The 23,078-nt window shown below is 42.4% G+C and overlaps 1 protein-coding gene across 1 annotated transcript in view; it reads right to left on the bottom strand.

Annotated features, from left to right (window-relative positions):
* Positions 1 to 23,078, bottom strand: part of LOC137429749 (voltage-dependent L-type calcium channel subunit alpha-1D) — a 519,508-nt gene that overhangs the window by 38,569 nt on the left and 457,861 nt on the right. Inside the window, exons 30-35 of the mRNA XM_078779833.1 lie at positions 21,578 to 21,661; positions 20,179 to 20,262; positions 18,799 to 18,936; positions 16,724 to 16,789; positions 9,623 to 9,714; positions 7,219 to 7,378 (exon numbers count right to left, since the gene is read on the bottom strand). Coding sequence (XP_078635959.1) covers positions 7,219 to 7,378; positions 9,623 to 9,714; positions 16,724 to 16,789; positions 18,799 to 18,936; positions 20,179 to 20,262; positions 21,578 to 21,661 — 624 coding nt within the window. The remainder of the gene's footprint in view (positions 1 to 7,218; positions 7,379 to 9,622; positions 9,715 to 16,723; positions 16,790 to 18,798; positions 18,937 to 20,178; positions 20,263 to 21,577; positions 21,662 to 23,078) is intronic.

The raw sequence follows: 23,078 nt of genomic DNA, 5'->3' as shown, positions 1-23,078 counted from the left end.
TGTGGTCTGCACTACCTTAGGTCTAAAACGAACACCCAGAGGGTGACTGGCATTTGATGCTCGTTTGCAGATACGATCCTCCCATGAAAGGTTATGGCAGATAGTGAGGCCAAGGAGTTCCAGGGACTGCACCTCTTCCAGTGGCTGTCCAGAGTAGTGCTTTCGATCATTTGATTGCCAATCCTTGTGTAGATAGAGTGTGTGTAAGAGCATGTGATTTGCCAGCGTTGACCTTGTGTTCCAAGTTGCTGACCCAGTGGTAGTTAATAAAAATGACAATGAACTCACATCGAGCAGTGGAAGGCCTGCATGAACATGGATCCATTATGCATGCCCATTGCCCATTCTTCCTTCCAGGGATGATGATACCCATCGCTGCACAGTTATAAAGTGCGGCTAAAAAGTATTGGTAGATTTGATGTGCATTTCTTTTCTACATGACCATAAATGTAACATAATTTGGTTGTCTTCCTTACTGAAGCTTTCTGCCACAGCCACTTACTTGGTACCTGATGCCATTATGCTAATTCCTGAAACAATTCTAAATGTATTGAGAAACGTGATAGCTAACAGAGCTATTGATAAATACCAACACATTATGTACATGGAATTTAGAGATTACCTCGATCTTTTACTTTAAAATTGACAGGCAGGTTGACAGAACCTATGGCAGGACCCTTGTACATTGTTTGTAATTACCCAGCATGTGAAGAGCAAAGTGGGGTTAAGCAATTGTCTCATTCTTTCTCTCTGTCTGTCTGTCCATCTACAGACGTCAGTGTATAATTGAGGTACAACTTAATTTGGTGCTTTCCTGTTATCCCGGACCTTTTACCTCAGCGTTTTGTTTTTTTAACCTCAGCAGACTGTTTCCTAACGCTAACCCGAACACGAACGCTAACTCTAACACCAACCCTACCCCTAACCCCAACCGAAAAAAACGCTGATGTAAAAGGTCCAGGATAACGGGAAAGTACCCTTAATTTCAATTGAATTAGATATTTTGAACAATGTAGAACACAAATCGGAACATGAATCAGAACACCAACCTACAATTTAGCAGTATTTTGACTGAATTTGGCAAAATGTATGGAATCTCGCTCCGAACATGCATACGCACAGAGGAGTAAGGTAATTTCTTTAGTCTGTCTGTATGGCAGTCAAACAAAATTGGAAATCACTCCAAACAGGAAACTTTTTAGGGACGCCATAAAGGACACAAACAACAAGCACAAACTAGAAACAGCAATCAGAGATTGCAGACCCTCGCCAGGACGTGTTTTCAGTGGGTCTTAAAGCTTTTGTGTTAAAACAAATATGGCGGCCGAACCACGTGACCGATGACGTCATTATTTTTTTCTCCACCAATTTATCCTGAGATGACGCTCAAGAAATTTCATCTTGAGCGAATGAAGTTTTGTACTTGTCGAATTATGACGTCATAATTGAGGCACCTATGACATCATCATTAACATATTTTATTCCCCATGGAGAGTTCTTTACAATGAGCCATGTTTCAATTTTTTATATGCAGCGCTTTCAGAGATATAGAGGTGCAAAGTTTTTAGTTTTTTCCAAGATGGCACCCATACCACGTGACCTATGACGTCATAATTATAATTTAAAAAATCTACAGGTGGAGTTGCACCTATGGTGAAAATTTCCTGTCAATTAGACCAACGGTTGCAGAGAAAATCATATTTATTCTGTGCGGACAAACAAACGGACTAAAATGCAATACCCTTTCCTCTGGCGAGGGTAATAACTAATTTCTTAAATAAGGTGGTGTAATAGATGGTGCATCAACGGTGGTAAACTTCTGAAAAAGTTTTTTTTTTTCTACAGCCTTAAAAAAATTCAACTTATTCATATATGTACTTGAACACTGTAGAACACAAAATGGACTTGTTGGCACTTTTATAAACCTCCAGTTTACCAGTACAGCAATACCCCGTTTTATGCCATTTCGACCTCCGTCAAATCCGACTTTACGCCACTCTTCTAGAGTAAATTTCAGTTCAGTGAACGTCATTATGTGCGACTTTACGTCACTCCTACATCATAATACGAACGCATACCAAATTGGCTTCCGCTTCCGGTCCGGTCTGAAGAGGACGCAGGCGTCACATGCTCGCCGCTTCTTCGACTGGGCCACTGTCTGTGGCTTGCTTTTTTGGTGGTCGTGCGGATTATTTGGCCATTGAGTCTGCCCTCCGCATAGTCCCGGCTCTGCTCCCTGCTTCGCCTACCCGGCTCCGCTCCCTGCTTCGCCTACCCGGCTCCTTCGCCTGCTCGCTGTTTCCTCGGGCACGCTCTCGTGGGTTGTGTCCTTCGCAGCGGTGTGGCGGCGGTTTTCCCGCCGTGATCTTGATTTGTAGCGGCGGCGGTTGATTGCCGCTGCATTTCCCGCTTTGCCGTGATCAACCTTGGCCTCGTGCTCGCCTCTCCGCTCCTGCCTGGCATGGCTCTGCGGTACTCCTCCGCAAGGCTCCTTCTGCTCAATACCCGCTCCACCCCATCATGCATCTCTGCCATCAAATCAAATGGACTCCTCCGACGACCCAGGTACATTCACCGTGGCTCCGGTCGTAAGTTTGTATATGTACAGTCAGGTCACTCCATCCCCGTCCTCTGGTCGGCTCAGCGCACTCCCACTCATCGTCCCAGCGCACCTAGTCACGGCAACGCACAAAATCGCACCTCCTGCCTGCGAACCCTGGCTAAATCACCTGAATTCATCCCCGCTGTTCAAAACAACATCAAGCTCACCCTGTTCAACACCCGGTCCCTCAACAACAAATGCCTCATCCTCAACGACTACATCCTGGATAACAAACTGGACTTTCTCTGTCTCACCGAAACCTGGCAACAACCACTGGACTACTACACGCTCAACCTCACCACACCCAATGGATATTCCTACGTCAATAAACCACGCTCGGAGGGCCGAGGTGGTGGAATTGCCGTTATCCACCGTCAAGACATCAGGACCAGCCTCATCCCCATCGCCTCATCCTCATCCTTTGAACACCTGGCTTTTAAACTCTCTGGTCGCATGCAGTCAGTCATGGCTGTCGTCTACCGCCCTCCCAAACCACACCCATTATTCCTGTCTGACTTCTCCTACTTTCTGACCCAGCTATGTTCCCTCTCCCCCTCAATCCTCCTCCTTGGTGATATCAATATCCACATGGACTCCACTGACTCCACAATAACCACTGACTTCACTGATTTACTCACCTGCTTTAACCTCACTCAACATGTCAACTTTCCTACGCATATCCGTGGTCACATTTTGGACCTTGTCTGCTCCACTGGATTAATTTTGCACCATCTCTCTGGCTCCGACCTCACCCTCTCTGACCACTTAGCCATCACTATGACCATCAACATCCCCACCCCAACACCAAGACATTATCGCACTATCAACTTCCGTAAGCTAAACGCTCTTTCACCTACCTCATTCTCATCCACCCTCTCTGAAAAAATGTCCACTTCTCCCTTCATTGACCTCCACACCCCTTCCGACCTCACTGACTACTACAACCACACTCTCTCCTCCTGCCTTGACAAGCTTGCGCCTGTAAAAACCAAAACAGTTTCTTTCACCCATTCTGCTCCCTGGTTTACCCCTGAACTCCGCCTGATGAAAACTCGTGCTCGCCAACTTGAAAGACTCCGCCATAAAACAGGTCTCACAGTTCACTCCCAAGCCTACAAGGACCACCTACAACACTACAAAGATGCCCTCTCCCACGCCCGCTCCGCCTACTACTCTCAAATTATCCACTCTGGCTCCGGAAACCCAAAAGCACTCTTCTCGACAATAAACAAACTCCTCCGCCCCCTGGACACCACCACCCAGTCATTCACAGTAAACAACTGCATCTCCTTCCTTTCTTTCTTCCAACGCAAAATTGACAACATCAACAACAGCTTGACCACTGCCGCACCCGCTCCCCCTCCAACCACCTGCCCCCCCCTTATCCTGCCTTCCCCTGTCTCAATTCTCCCCGGTCTCCCCTACTGACCTCTCTGAACTCCTCATAGGAATGAAAACTGCCACCTGCACTCTTGACCCCATCCCCTCCAGCTTTGTCAAGGCCTCCCTCCCTGCTCTCTCTCCACTTATCATTGCAACAATAAACTCCTCCCTGTCTACAGGCATCGTCCCACCATCCCTCAAAATTGCTGCTGTTACCCCCATTCTAAAAAAACCTGGTCTAAACCCTGACACCCTAAACAACTTCAGACCCATCTCCAACCTACCCTTTCTGTCGAAAGTTTTGGAACGCGCTGTAGCCACTCAACTCAAACATCACCTCTCTGCCAATAACCTGTATGAAACATTCCAATCCGGATTCCGCTCCAACCACAGTACTGAAACTGCTCTCCTCAAAATCACCAACGACCTTCTCCTCTCCTCTGATGCTGGCAACCTCAACATTCTCGTCCACCTCAACCTCAGCGCTGCCTTTGACACCATCGATCACACCATCCTCCTCACCCGACTTGAATCCACCTTTAACGTTACCGGCACTGCCCTCTCTTGGATTAAATCATACCTCTCTGACAGACGCCAGTTCATCTCCATCAATAACTGCAAATCCCCCACTGCTCCCCTCCCCCAAGGTGTCCCCCAAGGTTCAGTTCTTGGCCCCCTCCTCTTCATCCTTTACCTGTCCCCCCTCGGTCACTTAATCCGCCGTCATGGTCTCCAATTCCACTGCTTCGCCGATGACATCCAGCTTTTCATCTCCACCAAGTCCGTCTCCACCGACACCCACTCTATCCTGACAAACTGCATCTCTGAAATCAAATCCTGGCTTCAAATCAACTTCCTCAAACTTAACTGTGATAAATCTGAAATAATCATCATTGGCCCAAAAACGCTCACAAAATCCACCCATAACTTTGCCCTCAACATCGACGGTATCCCAGTATCCACCTCCCCTCTCATCCGGAATCTTGGCGTCATCTTTGACCAAACCCTCTCCTTCGACAAATACACTAAACAGATCACAAAGACAGCCTTCTTTCACCTGAAAAACATCGCCCGTCTCCGCTCATCCCTCTCCTCCACGGCTGCAGAAACCCTCATCCACGCCTTCATCACCTCCCGTCTGGACTACTGCAATAGCCTCCTCTATGGTTCACCCTCAACAATCACCAATAAACTCCAATACATTCAGAACTCCGCTGCCCGTCTACTCACCCATTCCCGGACCCGTGACCACATCACCCCCGTCCTTTACAAGCTTCACTGGCTCCCCATCTCCCAGAGAATCCAGTACAAAATCCTCCTCTTGACCTACAAAGCCCTCCATAACTTGGCCCCATCCTACCTGGCTGACCTCCTCTCCAGACACACTCCCACCCGCAACCTCCGCTCTGCTGGTACCAACCTCCTGACCCACCCCCCTCCCCACCATCGGGACCAAATTCAGATACTGGGGGGACAGGGCCTTCTCCATCGCTGCTCCCACCCTCTGGAACACACTACCTCACACCATCAGAGACTCCTCCTCACTCACCACATTCAAAACATCACTCAAGACCCACCTGTTGAGCACTGCATTCAACATTCAACCCACAGCATTTAACCCCTGACTATCACTTCTCCTTCTCCCTCCTTTTGCTTTAAATATTTCCCTATTGATTCTTGTCTTTTTGCAATTGTTGTTTTCATGTTTTGTTATGCATTATGTTTTGCACTCTGTCAAAGCGCCTTTGGGCTTCATGAAAAGCGCTATACAAAATAAATGAATTATTATTATTATATACCAACGAGCCAACTGCTGATACAGGAGAAGGCGAAGTCTTTGTTCCAGGATCTTCTGAAGAAGTACCCGGAGGATAAGGACACAACCTTCGTTGCAAGCTCTGGGTGGTTTGCACACTTTAAACGGCGCTTCAGCTTGCACAACATCAAGATTCAGGGCGAAGCCGCAGCTGCCGACACCGTAGCCGCCGAGGAATTTCCTGCCACATTGAAGAAGATCATTGAGGACGAGGGATTCTTGCCCAAGCAGATCTTCAACGTCGACGAAACGGGCCTTTTTTGGAAGAGGATGCCCGACAGATCCTTTATCTTGAAGGAGGAGAAGACCATGCCAGGCTAACGCTAATGCTTGGGGGTAATTGCACCGGTGACTTCAAGCTGAAGCCGCTCTTGGTGTATCATGCGGCGAACCCCCGGGCACTTAAGAACATCCCGAAGGCATCTCTTCCCATCATTTGGATGAATAATATGAAGGCATGTGCAACCGTCATAATTTTTGAAGAATGGTTCATCAATCATTTCATCCCGGCTGTCAAGAGCTATTGTCGAGAGAAGAAAATTCAATTTAAATTGCTGCTGATTTTGGACAATGCACCTGACCATCCCACTAACCTCGGTGATTTCGACCCCAATGCGAAGGTGGTGTACTTGCCACTCAACACCACATCGCTCATCCAGCTTATGGACCAGGGTGTGATAGCGCTTTTTAAGCGCTACTATCTCCGCCGCACTCTTCGTCAGGCTGTCGATGCAACGTTGGAGGAGGAAGGCATCAACATCTGGCAGTTTTGGAAAAACTATAACATCTACCAGGCAGTGCTTAACATAAATGCTGATTGCTGCATGGTTACGGTGTTTGTCTTCATTTTAAGGCATTTTTAAGGAATTACGCCCGGTTTACGTCAAAAACCGAGTTACGTCACGGCTTATAGAACCAATTAATGACGTAGGCCGGGGTATTGCTGTACGTTGACAAAATATTACGCTATTTTAATTTTACACCATCTTGCCCAATCAACCTTGCCACACGTGCTCTCAGCGTTAGGGAATATCGGGATTATAGATTTGTAGGAAATATAGATTGTGCCCAGAAATGCAAAGCAAGATTTGAAAAGATCCTTCCTTGTCGTTTTTCTCAAGACGGCACAGGGCAAGGTGTTCTATGAACTCTCTAGATGCAACTGTATATGAGTCATAATTTTGTGGGCACTCTGTAACCTGATATTGCAACAATAGCATTCACCTTTTTCAAACTAAAATGAAAACATACAAAAGAATACCTACAATAATTAGATGCAATAAAATTTGAGGGTCAGATCACAAACTACTTAGGCCTACAGGGTGAAGATTCGAACCAGTATCATTCCTGCTGCAAATTCCACCCTCCCTGGCCCAATACCCGCACCACCCTACCCCCTTCCCGTTTTTCCGAGCACCAGGAAAGCGCAGAGCATGTAGAAGCTGACAAAGTAGAAGATGGCAAAGCTGGAGCCACAGGCGAACTCCTCTCCTGGTTCCACATCGGACTCTGGAGCGCAACGACGTCCTGCCTTGCATGCAAGCATGATCTCCTGCCAGGCTTCACCCGTAGCACATCTGCTCCAGGTACAGACATGTAGCATAGTAAATCAATGCCTGGTTATACCTCACTATTGACAAGAGGTCTCGTAAACTACTTTGCTAGAAATGTGATTATACTCTGAAGCAGAATTGTATCTTATAGAAAAAAACATTCTAAAATGTATGTATGTGTCACAATCATTTTTCACAACAACAGCAGGCTCCATATATCTATCATGGTAAGTGGTGGCACAATGTTTCAGGGTTATTCAAACCAAGCTAGAAACAACCCTGTTGTCTAATAAAGATGCCCATAGCTGGGGCGCTCATGACAAGTCGTAAATTATTCCATTGTTAACCACCAATCTTGGACATGTGACGACCCAATCACAAAAAAGTGAAATATTCAAATAAGCAACCTAAATAATCAAACCCACACATGTGAGGGGAAACAGCAGCAATGCATTGCCCATTCCACCACCAAGATGTCACCTCTCATCCGAAGCACATAAATCAACTCACCCCGACGACACTAAATCAACTCACCCACACATCTCTGAATACTTCATTCCACATTCCTTGCATAATCGATGCAATAAAAAAAAAATTTTTTTAAATAAATAATACATATATTTATTTATTATTTAATAAATAATTAAAAAATAAATAAATAAATAATACATATACTCATATACACAGGTTTAGTAATTAATTAATTTTTTTATACAGCGTAGTGTTTACCATTTTGTAATGTAACAGGAATTTTTGATAGTGCTTCTTGAACGAGTAAACTTAGCAAAGTTAGAGAAAATGTTTACGTGAAAACAATAACGCTGTTATGTGTTTCTATTTCATTGGCGAGAAAGTAAAATGGCGGCGTGATGTTACATGGTCACAGACTGAACAAAAATCCTCTACGTGCATTGAATAAATGTGCAAAAACAGGACGTTTTCTTCTCTATAATCATCCAGGATGTACCGACGTTGTAATTTTCTGTTATGTTTACCATCCCAGCCTGTTCTTCTTTATCTGGTCCGGTATTTTGTACCAGTGCTGAAATGGATTAATGAGTTGTTGGCATAAAATTGATTTCCACCTTTCCACAAAGAAGAGGTTTTTTTCTACTACCTGGCTCAGGATACACAGCTTCATTGTTCTCTGCTTTAACAGGAAATATGTCAAGGCCTAATTACACTAAAAATAATTAAATGATTGCTTAATGTGTCAATATTAAATTGGGATTTTTTTGAACTCCACTGCCTAAATCCCAAAGTGAAAATTGTACATTCGACATGAAAGATTAGAACACAACGCTTCTTTTACTTTAATTACAAGGACATTCTTAGACCACAAAAACATCAATTGAGGATATTAAATTTAAAGCCAGAGTCACAGAGCATCATTAAGGATACGCTGAGACAAAAAATTGAGATCACCGAAACATTCGCTCGCATGAAAATCTGTTATATTTATGGCATAGAATGTAGGTGGCTGTGGCTAATGATTCAGCTTGTGCATTGAAGGAACTGACATGGTGAATGTTCGAAAATCCACTATAAATGCAATACTTCGCATAGGATCATCCTTCAGAATTTTGGGAAAAGAAAATATATTTGCAAAAAAATGGTTGCAGTTGGGAAGATCCATACTAGTAATAGGCATCCGCAACAATCCTTGCCCATGTTGTGGAATGTCGGCAGAGGCTCTGACGTTTTCACCTTTATTCGCTTTTAAATATTATTTTTTCCTGCAACCGCTTGAGTGATTGACATAAAACTTTCAACATTGGAGCACCTACCCATGGAGAAATTTGTTAACAAAGTTATATGATGATTGGATGGAAAATGCGGCCAGGACTTAAAAAGTCTGTTTTTTATAGGCATAGGCTGCAGAATGTTTCACGTAACAGGAATTAAACAGCCTCAACCTCGCTTTGCTTGGCCTCGGTCAAATTTTAAAAAATGGAGACACCCACAAACTAGTTCAGCTTCCAGAAAGGCAAGATTCCGGTCTCATGTTTCGACTTTGTGGTTGTCACCTGGGACTAAGACCAGTGCACTCAAGCCTTGCTTTTCTGGACAGCTTCAGAAGTTGGCGATGCCTAAATTTATGAATCAAGTAAAATATTATATCTCCAGGTTATCTGAGCAATAATTTCCTGGTTTGTCTGTCAGTTTCCATGGGAAACTGTTTATTGTACCATTTAAACCATTCCTTACGTCCACAATTTGTTAGGGTTGTTGGTTTAGCATTGCTATGGATTCAGCAAGACTTCTTACCTGAAAAGCAGAAGCACCGCCTGGGGAAATGTCTGAAAGTTGTTGTTACGATTGACCTGAGTCCAATCCTGCAGAGCAATCTTCCCGAACATCTGTGGCCAAAAAGAAAGTATCAGCATGAGAAGAAAATTGACCTGACTTGCCAAATCTATTTAGACCACTGCAGGATGAAGATCTCCCTCAATATTGTCCATTATGCTCCATTGAATACAATTTGAGGCTATTGTTCTAAATAAAATTTTAAATCTAATTTATCCATCTGATCTTTCGTCGACCTCTATCTTCGAGGGGCTTCTTTACATTAATTGCCAGTCTGTAATTCTTGTTGCCCACTTGTTGTCTATGGTTCTTGCTATATTGTTGTCTCGACCCAGTTCCACTTCCTTTTTTTGATCCAGACTCGAATGTCAATTTTTTTTGTTTTCTGTCATATTTATTCGTTTCTCTCCTTGCCCTTTTGTTTATGCGAAGACAACATATGTCCAAGGCTCTTTGCAAAGCAATCAATTTTTGCTCCATCTTGTTTGTTGGAGCCCATGTTTCACTTATTGTCAACTTTCCTTTTCATGACGTAAAAAAAAAATTATTTCCAAATGTTGCCCATCCTGTTCTACTAGTACATCTCTTCACTTTTTCAAAGTGATCCACATCCATTTGTACAAGTTATCATAAGTAAATAATGTATAAATGCTGGTTCTCCAATAATTTTGTGATGATCAATTTGAATCCCTTCCATTTTTGAATAGCGTTGAACATCAATTTTGTCATTTACACGTTCATTCTCAATTCAATATTTTGACTTCAAATTTAGCTTTTCAATCACGATTTTAAGTTATTTAGCATTGAATAAGAAGAATAGAATGATCGATTTTAGGCCATTTCCCCCGCTAGAGCGGGGGTTAGCCTTGCGGGCCCCATGACAATCATGGTTCCCTGTTTGAGGCAATATTTTTATGGCCGGATGCCCTTCCTGACGCCAACCCTTGGTCACGCTCTTACGATGCGCAGGGACACGGTGTACGTATTCTAAACCGGGGTACACACCGTGATCATTCATCCCAGCAAGCCGGTACTGAATTTGCCGACCTCGGAAGGATGACAGGCTGAGTCAACCCCCCTGGCGTTAATTCAGCGATCGCCCGGGATTCGAACCCAGGATCCTAGGATCCCAAGCCGGCACTCTAACCGCTAAGCCAACACCAGGCAACACCAACACCTAAGCATCGATTGTAATTAAAACATTCATCAATGAATTACAGGTGAATAAGTCATTCTCCATCGACATTTATTCCGATATTTTCCCAATTTAGCTGGTGGAACACTCCTAGCTTGACATGCAGTGAACAATTTTGATGAGATTGTGACTCCCTCTCTAACATTGATTTTGATCTCAATCTTACAACTATTTTGGTGCAGTTTCAAGGTTGCTGTTCCACCATTGTCAACCTCACTTTAACATATCGATGCATTCGGAGTTGACATTAAGGTGATGCAGAGCTTGTATGATGGCATTTGTTTCCAACTGTCGAAGGCTTTTTCAGAATAAACTAGAACGGCACTCAGCATAGAGCATGTTTTGTATCCCAGAGTAGACCAGAAAATCACCAAACAGAATCACATTTAATAAAAATCATCCGTCCACAACTTTTTGAGATATTCTGCTATATATCGTTTTTGCCCCGATCTCCCAATGGTGAAAAATCACTTTAAAATTATACCAGTCGGATCTGGATCCGGATCTTCACCAAAATTGAATCGATTCTTGCTTTTCACACACACAACCTGTCCACCAGGTTTCGTCCAAATCCATCCTTAACTTTTTGAGATATCCTGCTCTATGTTGGTTTTAACCCCGTCACTCAATGGTGAAGAATCACTTAAAAATTAAATAATTATCATATCCGAATCCATATTCATATCTTCACCAAAATCGAATCGAATCGTCCTTGTCAAACACCCAATCGGTCCACCAAGTTTCGTCCAAATCCGTCCACAACTTTTTGAGATATCATGCTATATGTCGTTTTTGGCCCTATCTCCCAATGGTGAAGAATCACTTAAAAACTTCTACTAGCCGGATCTGAATCCGGATCTTCACCAAAATCTAAACATTTCGTCCTTGTCACATTAGCTACATCTCTGCCAAATTTTGTCCGAATCCGTCCACAACTTTTTGAGATATCTTGTTCACAAACAAGCAAGCAAGCAGACAGACAGACAGGGGTGAAAACATAACTTCCATACACCTTTGGTGGCGGAGGTAATTAATGCGAGACACAAAGGGAGTTTATATTCTCTTCATTTCTCCAGAAGCTGATTTATTGTATGAAGGCCTTACGGTATTGCATTGTTGATGATCTACTATTAAAACCGACTTACTCCTGTGATTGGTTGTTTTCCAGTTCAATCCTGAGTCTGTTATAAATCATTTTTGTGATCAATTTATAAACACTGGAGAGAAGGTTAATTGGACGGGATTTATTTAAGTCCATCTTATATTTTTGTGGATCAGTACCAGCTCAGGTTTCTTTCAAGTAATTGGGATTTAAAAAAATCTTTCAAGCAATTTGTAAATACTTTTTCTAATCCACAATGCAGCAGTTCACCACTTTTTCATCACATGTATAACAATTTCATCATAGCCAAATGTTTCATGCTTTTTAATGCAAACTGGACCTCAGTGGGATCACTTTGTTGTTATTTGTCATGTCTGACACATTGGTAAATTACATTTTAGCCACATAGTGCTGTTCATAGAATCCTCCAACACATGTTTAGTGATGTGAACTCTGTGATGATGCTTCAATTGTCTTATTTCAAGGCAAACGTCCCTATCGTAGCACTCTGCTCACAAGCTTTTACGCTTTTGTTGTTCTAGATGAATATTTTCAATTTCGTTCATGTACAATATATCTTCTCTAAACTTAATCTTTCAAGTCTTATTCAGTTCATAATGTTCAATTTTTTATTTCATTGTTGTGCGGAATTTCAATTCTCTTCTCTTATTACCCGTGCCTGTGATGTAGCTGTGATGGAGGTGCTGGCTCAGAACGTAAAGGAGGGTTTACCGTGGGAGTTGTTGTATGCAGATGATCTGGTGTTGATTGCGGAAAGTACGGATGGACTGAAGGAAAAGATGAACAAGTGGAAGGAATTTATGGAGACAAAAGGTCTGAAGGTGAATATAGGAAAGACGAAGGTGATGGCAAGTGGTAAAGCATGTGGTGAGGTGGAAAGAACTGGGAAGTGGCCATGTGCTGTGTGCAGGAAGGGTGTCGGAGTGAACTCCATTCAATGTACAATGTGCGCTGAGTGTGTTCATCAAAAATGTAGTGGTCTGAGAGGGTCATTAACCAGTGTGGCAGTTGCATTCAAATGTAAGGTGTGCACAGATGGAGCTGCAGATGGGGGAAATGTTGAGTTGGATCTTGGAGACGGCATGAAGCTGGAAGGTGTGAAAACATTTTGCTACCTAGGAGACATGCTGAATGGAGAAGGTGGATCAGACACGGCAACGGTTGCTAGAGTGAGATGTGCATGGAAGAAGTTTCGGGAACTGAGTGGCATGCTGACAAGGAGGGGAGTGTCGTTGAAGCTGAAGGGAAAGGTGTATGCTGCATGTGTGAGAAGTGTTATGATTTATGGGAGCGAGACATGGGTCATGAATGTAGAGCAGCAACGAAGGCTGGAAAGGGTGGAAATGCGAATGGTTCGGTGGATGTGCGGAGTATCGTTGAGAGAGAGGAAGCCAAATGATGAATTGCGAAATATGATGGGAATAGAGCCTGTGATTGATGCTGTGAAGAGGAACAGGTTGAGATGGTTTGGTCATGTGTTGAGGAAGGATGAAAGTGACTGGTTGAGAAGAGTGATGGAAATGAATGTAGAAGGAAGTAGAGGACGGGGAAGACCGAGAAAGACTTGGCTAAATATGGTGGAAGAAGAAATGCGGGCAAGGGGGTTAACAAGGAGAGATGCAGAAAATATGGCAAAATGGAGAAGATTGTCATGGGGACCGCAAGGCTAACCCCCGCTCTAGCAGGGAAAATGGCCTTAAAATGCATGTTGTGTTGTTGTTGTATTACCCGTGCCACTGAAGGTGGATGGAAGTTATGTTTTTATCCCTGTCTGTCTGTTCGTGATCAGGGTATCTGCGAGCGGACGAAACTTGGTAGACAGGTTAGGTGTGTGATCAGGATGAATTGATTAGATTTTGGTGAAGATCCGAACCCGAGAATTATTTAATTTTTGAAGTGATTCTTCAGCATTGAGAGATGGGGCCAAAAACGATATATAGCACGATATCTCAAAAAATTGTGGACGGATTTTGACAAAAACGTTGTGGATTAGGTGGGTAGGTTACAAGAACAAGCTAATTCGATTTTGGTTAAAGTCCGGTTAAATTTTGATTAAAGGCTGGCCTCTCAGTGGGATACAAAACGTAAACTGTTCAGTCTGACGGAAGTATGGGCTCTACTGAGTGTTGTTCTATTTTATTAGGTTTTTGGTTACATCTGGTGGTTCATGTGCAGCCTATGGGTAATGGTTGCATCATTTTCTGGGAGTGCCTCTGCCACTGATGCAATGCTTCTCCATAACCAGTCATCTAGTACTCATTTTGCTGACCTCAGAAGGATGACAGGCTGAGTCAACCCACCTGGTGTTAATTCAACGGCACGCCAGGGGCTCAACCTCAGGACCCGAAGATTTAAAGCCAGCCACCTTAACCGTTAAGCCAACAATCGGCTGTGGTTACACCTGATGACTTGTTATTGTGACTACCTTTTAAATTTTTTGCAATTTCTGATTTTGTGTCTTTTAACACCTTTTTATTTTATGGTTGCATTTGTCAGCATTTTTTGCTTTTTTCTGTTGAAACATCATCAATTGATTAAACATGGAATAATTTGTTGAAATAATTGTCTATGAATGCTGAATGGCATATATTTGCACAGTATAACAAATCAATACCATGTAAGAGAATGGAAGGAGATACAGTATGATAAAGCTCCACTGTGTGCTCCCCATTTATCCCTTAACTGAAACGGTCTAGTCTCAGACCCTGCTTGAGACAAGGCCAAATATTTTAACTCAAGGTTTGCCTCCAAATCTCGTGTACACAATCCATCCCCCGTTCTTTCCCCCACCTTAAACCCTTGCACCTAATGTCTTCTCAACTCTGCGTCTTTCACATCCCAAAGAGGTAGATAAAGTTTTGTCCAGCCTAGACTCTAATTTGGTGATGGGCCCAGATACTCAGTCCTGCTACGCTGCTCTTATTTCTCCTTTTCTGCTCTCTTTAGCTTGTTGGCCACCTGCCGTCTGCCTGAAGGTCCATCAACATCGACCCCATTCACATAAAGGGTGAAAAAACTGCTTCTGTCGACTATATTCCAGCAGGGTTACTTCCAATTACAAGAAAGTGACGGAATCCATCATTGCTTGTGATGTCAAGTCTTGCTTATTTTCAACCATTGTGATCTCTGACCATCAGTTTGGATTCCATCATGGTCACTCAACTTTCGACATGCCGCAGCTCCTCTCTCAGCAATGCTTGGAGGGCCTAACTCTCAATGAAGAAGTCAGATTAGTCTCCTGGGATCTTCAATCAACACAGTCTGCCATCGTGCACTCTTTGTCAAGCTCACTGCCTCTTCATACCTGTTTTCATAACTTCCTCCACTTGTGCAGTCTACATGTTTCTATCAATGGAAACCTATCTTTTCCTCTCCCAGTGAAGGCCTCAAGGCAGTATCCTGGTCCCAATGTTGTACCTCCGATCTACATAACAGTCTTCTCTGATGGTCTGGAAAACCCTTTCTTCCTTTTTGCTGATGACTCTAAATTGTGCTGTACAGTACTCCCATTGCCAGGCAGATGGCAGCTGTGTCATTCCCTGATCGAGAATGAGTTCGATGCTGGTATGAGAAATGCAACATGTCTGTGAATCCTAGATATCTTATGGTCTCACTCTGTCGCTCCGGAAGAATTATCAAACGAACCCACCTATTTTCTTGGCCAGCCACTGGAATAGATTCAGTTTCCTGAACCTCTAAGCCTCATAATCAGCTTCATAATCTCATGGTCTCTCCTAGGCTGACCATATAGCAATGCTAGCCACCAAAGTCAGCAATGCGAGCCACCAAAGAGGCATCCTCTGTCATTCTAAATTATTCCTTCGATAATCAGAACTATTAATAGTCTTAAAAGTCCTTTGTCAATAGCTCAACGAACTACTGCTTTTCCTGGCTGGCACCCATGGATCACATATCTCTTTCCTGGATTATGTGGAATATAGAGCTCTTAACATTATTGGCATCTCCGACGATGAGACCGAAGCAAAAGTTCTGTTTCTCTCATATCAAAGACAAATTGGTAGCCTGTTTTTAACTGCCTGTCCTCCGATCTAGCTCCCTCCGCTTTTCCTATCCTTCCCAGATCCTCCAGGATGCATGTGTTCTTCCAGTATCTTCTCACCCTGGCTGAACTCACAAAATCCAGGATGACTGCACACCTCAACTCTTTTGTTCCTCTTTTCTCCCGTTTGTGTAACCACTTTCCCAAGATGGGTCAATCACACTTTCCCCTCCAGGGCTTCAAGCAAGTGGTGCATCACTATCTCATGTCATCCCCTTCCTTATCTGTGATCTTTTCTACTCCCATTAACCCTACTTAATCCAACCCTCTTACTTTCAGGTTACTGCATTTCCTCCAATTTTCTTTTCCTGTTCATTCTTTCCGTTGCTTATCGTGGCTAACTGCGGCCCCACTGCCTATAAATTGCCATTTTACCTTCCGTCGCTCGTTTTCCATGAGTCGATATTTGGATACAAAAGAGAACAAGCATTGAGAAAACCAGCAGTCAGATATCAGGAGTGAGTAGTTAAAATGAATAGAAAACGTGAACAAATTGAAAAAGTGGGCAAGTTTGTGATGATGGAATGGAATGACAAAAAATCTCAAAGATCGATGAAAGGAAATGAAGATGAACAAAAGATTGGAATGTGGTGGTTGAGCAGAGAAACAAGTCTATGATTGCACGAGTACAGGAGCAATGGGCAAAGGTAGAGCAGAAGAGCATGACAAGAAGAGGGACAGTACCTGCATGCCAATCACAGCGTAGATAAAGAAGAGCATCACAATTAGGAGAGCCACATATGGTAAGGCCTGGTCAAATATTAAAAAAATGGGTGAGGAAGGAGGGGGTGGGGTGAGAGTGGGAGATGGGGGTTGGGGAGGGGGAGGGGAGTGAAGAGTTAAAATGATAGACAAAAGGTAGGAAAGAACATGCCGTAAAAGATAAAATAGAAGACAAACACAGTACTTGCATGCCAATCACAATGCAGATAGAAAAGAGCATCACAGTTAGGAGATCCACATATTGGAAATGTTCTACCTGCCTAAGGAGACTACATAAATTTGAATAAATCCGGTGGACATACCTGTGAAGGTCTCCTCTCTGTGTCAATGAATACAGTTTTGGACATGTGATGTGAAATGCCTAATTGCATGCCATTTGCATTGACGCTGTTTAGGGCAAAGGCAAGAGATGCGAAACCACAGAGCAGAACTTAACATAATTAAGAGATGCTGGATTACAACTGCAAAAGTTGTTTACATGCGAAAAACGAATGACATTCATGAGAGAGTCAAATCGGGGCACGTTGGGAAAATTCAGATAGAAAGCAACATATAATCTGAAACGAATGAAGCTAAGCTTTTCATAAACACATTACTATTACCTCTGCAATACATATGAAAGGGCAGGTGGTATTGCTAACATGTTTTTACGGTGTAGCCCATAGGGCAAGGCTGTCTAGAACAGTTTTTGTCCGTCTGTATGTATGTATGTATGTATGTATATGTGTCCCCTCAAACGTATACCAATCAGAGCTGAGGATCTGGTCACATGACAGGGTGATGTGATTACGTCTGATGTCATTACAGCGATACGGCAGCGGACTCTCCACACTCTGGCATTTTGATTTATATGCCATTTGTGCCAAACATATTGTCGAACCTGTCATATATTACAATCGCCATGCTCTACCTTTACATTTTTCATTCAGTGTGAAACACAAATAAACCGATTGTTAAAATGACCATCAAATATCGAAAGCATTGGCGTTACGTCTCTTCCAACAAAACGGTAAGTACCCAACCCTCGTGGGGTATAATCTAGATTACAGCAGATCTTCGCTCAGTTCTGTAAGTAAAACTCTTACCTCACGGATGTCGGGATTCCTCCAAATTTCTTTGTTTAATGTTATAAACAGCATTAGCGACTGTTTAAAAAGCTTATCGTGTGTGTTTGTGGTTTACAATATTTTACAAGCCCGGCTATGCCGCTGTTAGACTTTCGATCTTGTTTTCTGTTACATTTGCTTGCTACATTTGTGTGTGGATGGGTGATGGTTTCTGGTGTTTGTGCAGCGCAGGCATGATGGGCCAAAAGGCCTCCTCTTGCTCCAAAGTTCCTCGTTTATCCTTCTATAATGAACCCTGTTTACTTATTTTAATTATTTTTTACATAAACATTCCTTAACCATATACCAATTCAAATGTGTTAAAGCATTTGCTGGCCTGCCCTGATAAAATGAATCAAAATACAGCAAGATGAGAAAGATCTGAGACATGTTCAATTGGCAAAAGGATCAAGAGAATCCGTAGGCCATTGGAGTGTCTGATGATTTTCCTGGCACAGGGAGATCTATGTGATGATTGCAAATGTTACCAATATTGTCTCGAACGTCTCTCACAGGACAGGTTCGAATATTCCACGGTATTAGGGCATCTTCAATGTGTATTGCAAGACTGCCATTATGCCTCGAATATTAAAAAAAAAGAGGATGTAAATGTGTTTAAAATGTCAATGCTGCATAAACCATAATGTAAGGCGCTTTAGGGTCCAGCGTGGCATTGCCAGCAAAAAAAAAAAAAATTCTTAGTGATTTTGAAAGTAATTATGTCTGACTCATTTTTTGATCTTTAATATGCTGAATAAGCAGTTCCAACTTATAAATTTTCTGAGTGTGCACAGCTATTATCTGTAGGTAAGAGCACTAAACAATTCCAGCTGGGCCATGTGTGAGAGGCAAAGATGAACTCAACCAATGAGTTTGTCGCTTCAAAAATTGACGAACCGAAAGGGGACCAGAAAGTGCTAAAAATCAAACCTGAAATGACTTGATGAAGGTCCATAGCAGGGTACGAATACCCTCTCCTCGGCTCAGAAGCTTAACAAGACGTAGGACACGAAAAAGGCGGAAGAAGGTGATAGAAATGCGGTTGTTTCCGCCGCCAGCTCCAGAGTTCTGCCAAAACACACTTTGCTTTGAACAACTTAGTGACTCAAAACTCGAAAGAATTCCATCGGTTAATTCACTCGAATGCCATAAGAAGTAGAGGAGACATCAAAATGTTACAAGGTGCATACCAGATGTCCACACCACTATCCTTAATTGGCTGACTGTGTGTGCAAGTGTATCAAGACTGACTTTTGATCATGACAACAGGATGACCCGAGAAGTTGCGTACCTGTTGTGTTAATTCAAGGAAGTTTGTTTGCGTTTTAACCGAGAGCCATTTTGTAGTGGTAAAAATACATGAATTTGTCAAGCAAAGAACAGGGAGATAATAAAAAGTTTCTTTATTGAAACTGCACTCGTTCTTTGTTCCTCATTGGTCAAATTCATGGCGTTCTCATGACATCTATGCAAACCCAAGGATTTGATTTGTTCCACTCGTTATTCCTCTTTATCTGCTATCGGAAGTGCTGTATATCAATGGTTTGAACCTGAATCTGTAAAAGACTTCACCCACTGAGTCAATGACTGGATAAAAAGTTGCACAGAGACAAGAATTAGTTATTAAGACAAATTGACATTTTCAGCTTTGATAACATATTTTAACTGCTGGAATAGTTGTGAACATGGGACCAGTATGCACCTTGTACATTATTGACGATGCGAAGAGTACGGACGTGCAAAAAGTTCAAGACCGTCAATTTGATGAAAAGTGCAAGAATTCAAGAAAAAGAAACAGGAGGAGATGGAATACGATGGGAAAAACAAATCAGATTGTCAAATCATGCAGTGGGTTGCACGTGATAATGAAGCTCATGATTGTTGCAAATACCTAACGATACCATATCAACATGCAGTTGATGGTTTACCTATTTCAGGAGACCGATTCCGATGTGCTTGGACCTAATTTTCCACCAGCATCTAATATTTTCTCTAACAAATTTGATGCATTCAAAATCATCTGCTTGTTTGACAATTCTTTAAGCTCATGTTACAAATTCAGTGATGAGCAAAATAATTCTAAACCGTGATATTATGTTTTATACGCTTATTCCCTGGTTATAATTGAAGTGCCAGTTTAGTAAAATGTCTTTCTGCCTAACGAGATAACACACTCTTCCTGCCTGTGATTTCAAACGATCTTATAAACCACCAGCAAAAACAATTGGTTCAAAGAAAGGCAGAGCATTTGGGGAATATTCATCGTTGTTCACAGTTAGGAAGAAGCGATAGCTGAGGGCTTCTACTCACATTAATTTCAGTGATTGCAATGTCAACGACGCTACCGACAACAAGCAGTGCGTCAAACGCATTCCATGCATCAGCGAAGTAGTGCTGTGTGCGAGAGATGGGCAAAGGAGAGAAAACAACGGGATATGGGGGAGTGAGAGTAGCTGTGTTAGCAGGCCCAAGCCAGAAGCAGAGGGAGGGGTTAGCATGATGTCCCTCATTTACATGGCATCAGACACACTAGCTGGCCTGCTGTCTGAAATAACATCGGTGTAAATATACCGTGACCGATATATCATTCCAATATGTAGCTCAGCTTTTCGTAAACCATTTCCGTTAAATTGGGCTGGCCGATTGGGCAGAGTTTTTGACCAATTAAGAGCAAGGTGACATGGCTATCTTGACTCTTGGTCCGGTAAAAGAACTCCATGCCCAGCTAGTCAACTCGGTCAATGCAGTGTCGTAGAAACGGCCCAAATCTGGCAAAAGGCCACACGTGATGCACTGGAACATTTATATCGGAGTTAAAGCCATAACTTTTTCAGGGAACTCGAGGTGTAGTAAGTTGCAGTAAATTTGGGTTCAAACCCACAATTTCCTTTCCGTTTGTTAATTCTGTCTGTTATTTCCCCGTCTAAACATCGAAACATATCACCATGAATAGAAGAAATATTTCCTTCCCCGAATGCCGATTTCCAAGATGAATGTGCATTGGCTGAGATATGAAAATGCAGCATTTTGTCAAAACTCCAGTTTTTAAATGAATCTAATTAACCAGTGCGGAGAAATTGCGACGATGTCGGTTACCATGTAAACACCGAAACATAGCACTGAAGCATCAGTATTTCCTCTTTCATCATGTTAGGTACAAAGTTTCCACTGTTTTCCACTGGGTTTCACGATAAGATCCAAACATTTGCTTTTAATCGGGATTACAACATTCTTGCGCCAAAGTAGCAGCTATCTTTTGGACATTCCATGTAAAGGGAGCCAAAAAGGGGTCAGCTGATGGTCAGAGTACTCATCCGAGGAAAGGAAAGAAATTAAAATCTTTCAAACATTGTTAATTTTGAACATTGTGTTCCTCTTGTGAAAGCTACACAACAGCCCCTTATTGAACTTCGGCAATGTGGAACAGATGGCAGTTATCAGGGAGAAAATACTTCATCGCACCAGATTGAAAGTTCTTCCGAGAGAAATTGAAAATTCCACAAAAAAAATAAAAAATTACACAACTGTTTGGCTAGTTGTCGTGACGAGAAAACTACCCGTTTGTCCTGTAAAGCTGTGAAACCAAGGAGATGAAACAGAGGGTTTTTTTCACTAAAGTTGCCGAGGAGCAGATGCAGGTAATGCAGGACTGGCCGAGAGAGGCTGGCTAAAGCAAAGCTATATTTAGCCTTTGGAGAAATATACTCACTGTCAATTCGCCGAGCACAACGTCTATTATGCTGCCGACTACGATGAGGAAGTCAAAAACATTCCAAAGGTCATTAAAGTAGCCCTGAGGATGGCGGAGGTGGGCATCCGAGGAGTCAGTGTATGCACAGTGGGAAGCTGAGATCCACATGACGGGATGAAGATGGACATCTTTCTTTTTTTAACTAATTATTATCCACCATTTGTGACAACGACACCTTACTCTAAATGGTGTACCTTAATGTGGAACTTTATATGCATATACTGTAAAATCAGGAAGTCTCTAGACCTCTCACAAAGTCACTCCACTTCATATGCAAGGATGGCATGGACACCCCAACACAACACGAATACAACACAAATCCTCAAAAAACCTACAAAAACTTATCAACCAAAGTTGATACAAAGTTATCAACCTATATGGTACCTGAGGGTCGTCCGTGGAGGATTTCACATCCAATAAAACATAAAACTTTTTTTCAGACAGCATCGCTGAGCGACAAAACTGACCAACTCAAAATAACCGAATTGTATTTCTTCTTATTCTTCTTTTCAGGCAGGCTAACGAAAAATGGATTAAGCTCATAATTCTTTTCACAACTTGGAAGGATTCCATGAAAAGTAGGCATAACTGCCTAACTACGCATAGGAATATGAAAGGAAACGAGGAATGGGCAGGACTATACCTGTCAATCAGCGTGGTGGGGGTGGGGCCTCAGGGACACAATTGCCCGAGGGCCGTATACAATCATACCTAAATGGGTGTGGTTATCTGGGTAAAATGATGTACCATTGTTGCCAGACATACAATATATATATATATATATATATATATATATATATATATATATATATATATATATATATATATATATATATATATATATATATATATATACAGTCACGTGAAAAAGTAAGTACACCCCATGTAAAGTTTTGACTTTTTCAACATATTTCAACATACAGCTATTTGATCTTCATTTCAACAATATTGACAGATAAAGGTGATATAATACAACAAATATCATGAAACATTTACATTTTATAGTCCATTGTGTATCATTTAAATAAACATAAATGCAAATTTCGCATGTGGAAAAAGTAAGTACACCCTTGGCTAAAATAGGTGGTATTGTCCCCTTTGGCAGAAACAACCTCAAGTAGGCGTTTCTTATAACTGTCTACCAGTCTCTGACATCGACTGGGAGAAATGTTTGCCCATCCTCCAAGCAGAATTCTTTCAGCTGTGCGATGTTTGAGGGGTTTCTTGCATGCACAGCTCGTTTCAAATCCCCCCACAACATCTCGATGGGATTTAGATCTGGGCTTTGACTTGGCCATTCCAGAACCCTCCATTTCTTTCTTTTCAGCCATTCCTTGTTGGATTTACTGGTATCTTTTGGGTCATTGTCATGTTGCAAGGTCCACCTTCGGATGAGCTTCAACTTTCCGACAGATGGCCTCACATTATCCTCAAGCACCTTTTTTTTTTTTTTTTTTTT

Source organism: Myxine glutinosa, chromosome 6 (assembly GCF_964187855.1).
Source record: "Myxine glutinosa chromosome 6, kmMyxGlut1.1, whole genome shotgun sequence".
NCBI lineage: Eukaryota > Metazoa > Chordata > Myxini > Myxiniformes > Myxinidae > Myxine > Myxine glutinosa.
This window is presented reverse-complemented; position numbering and strand designations above follow the sequence as displayed.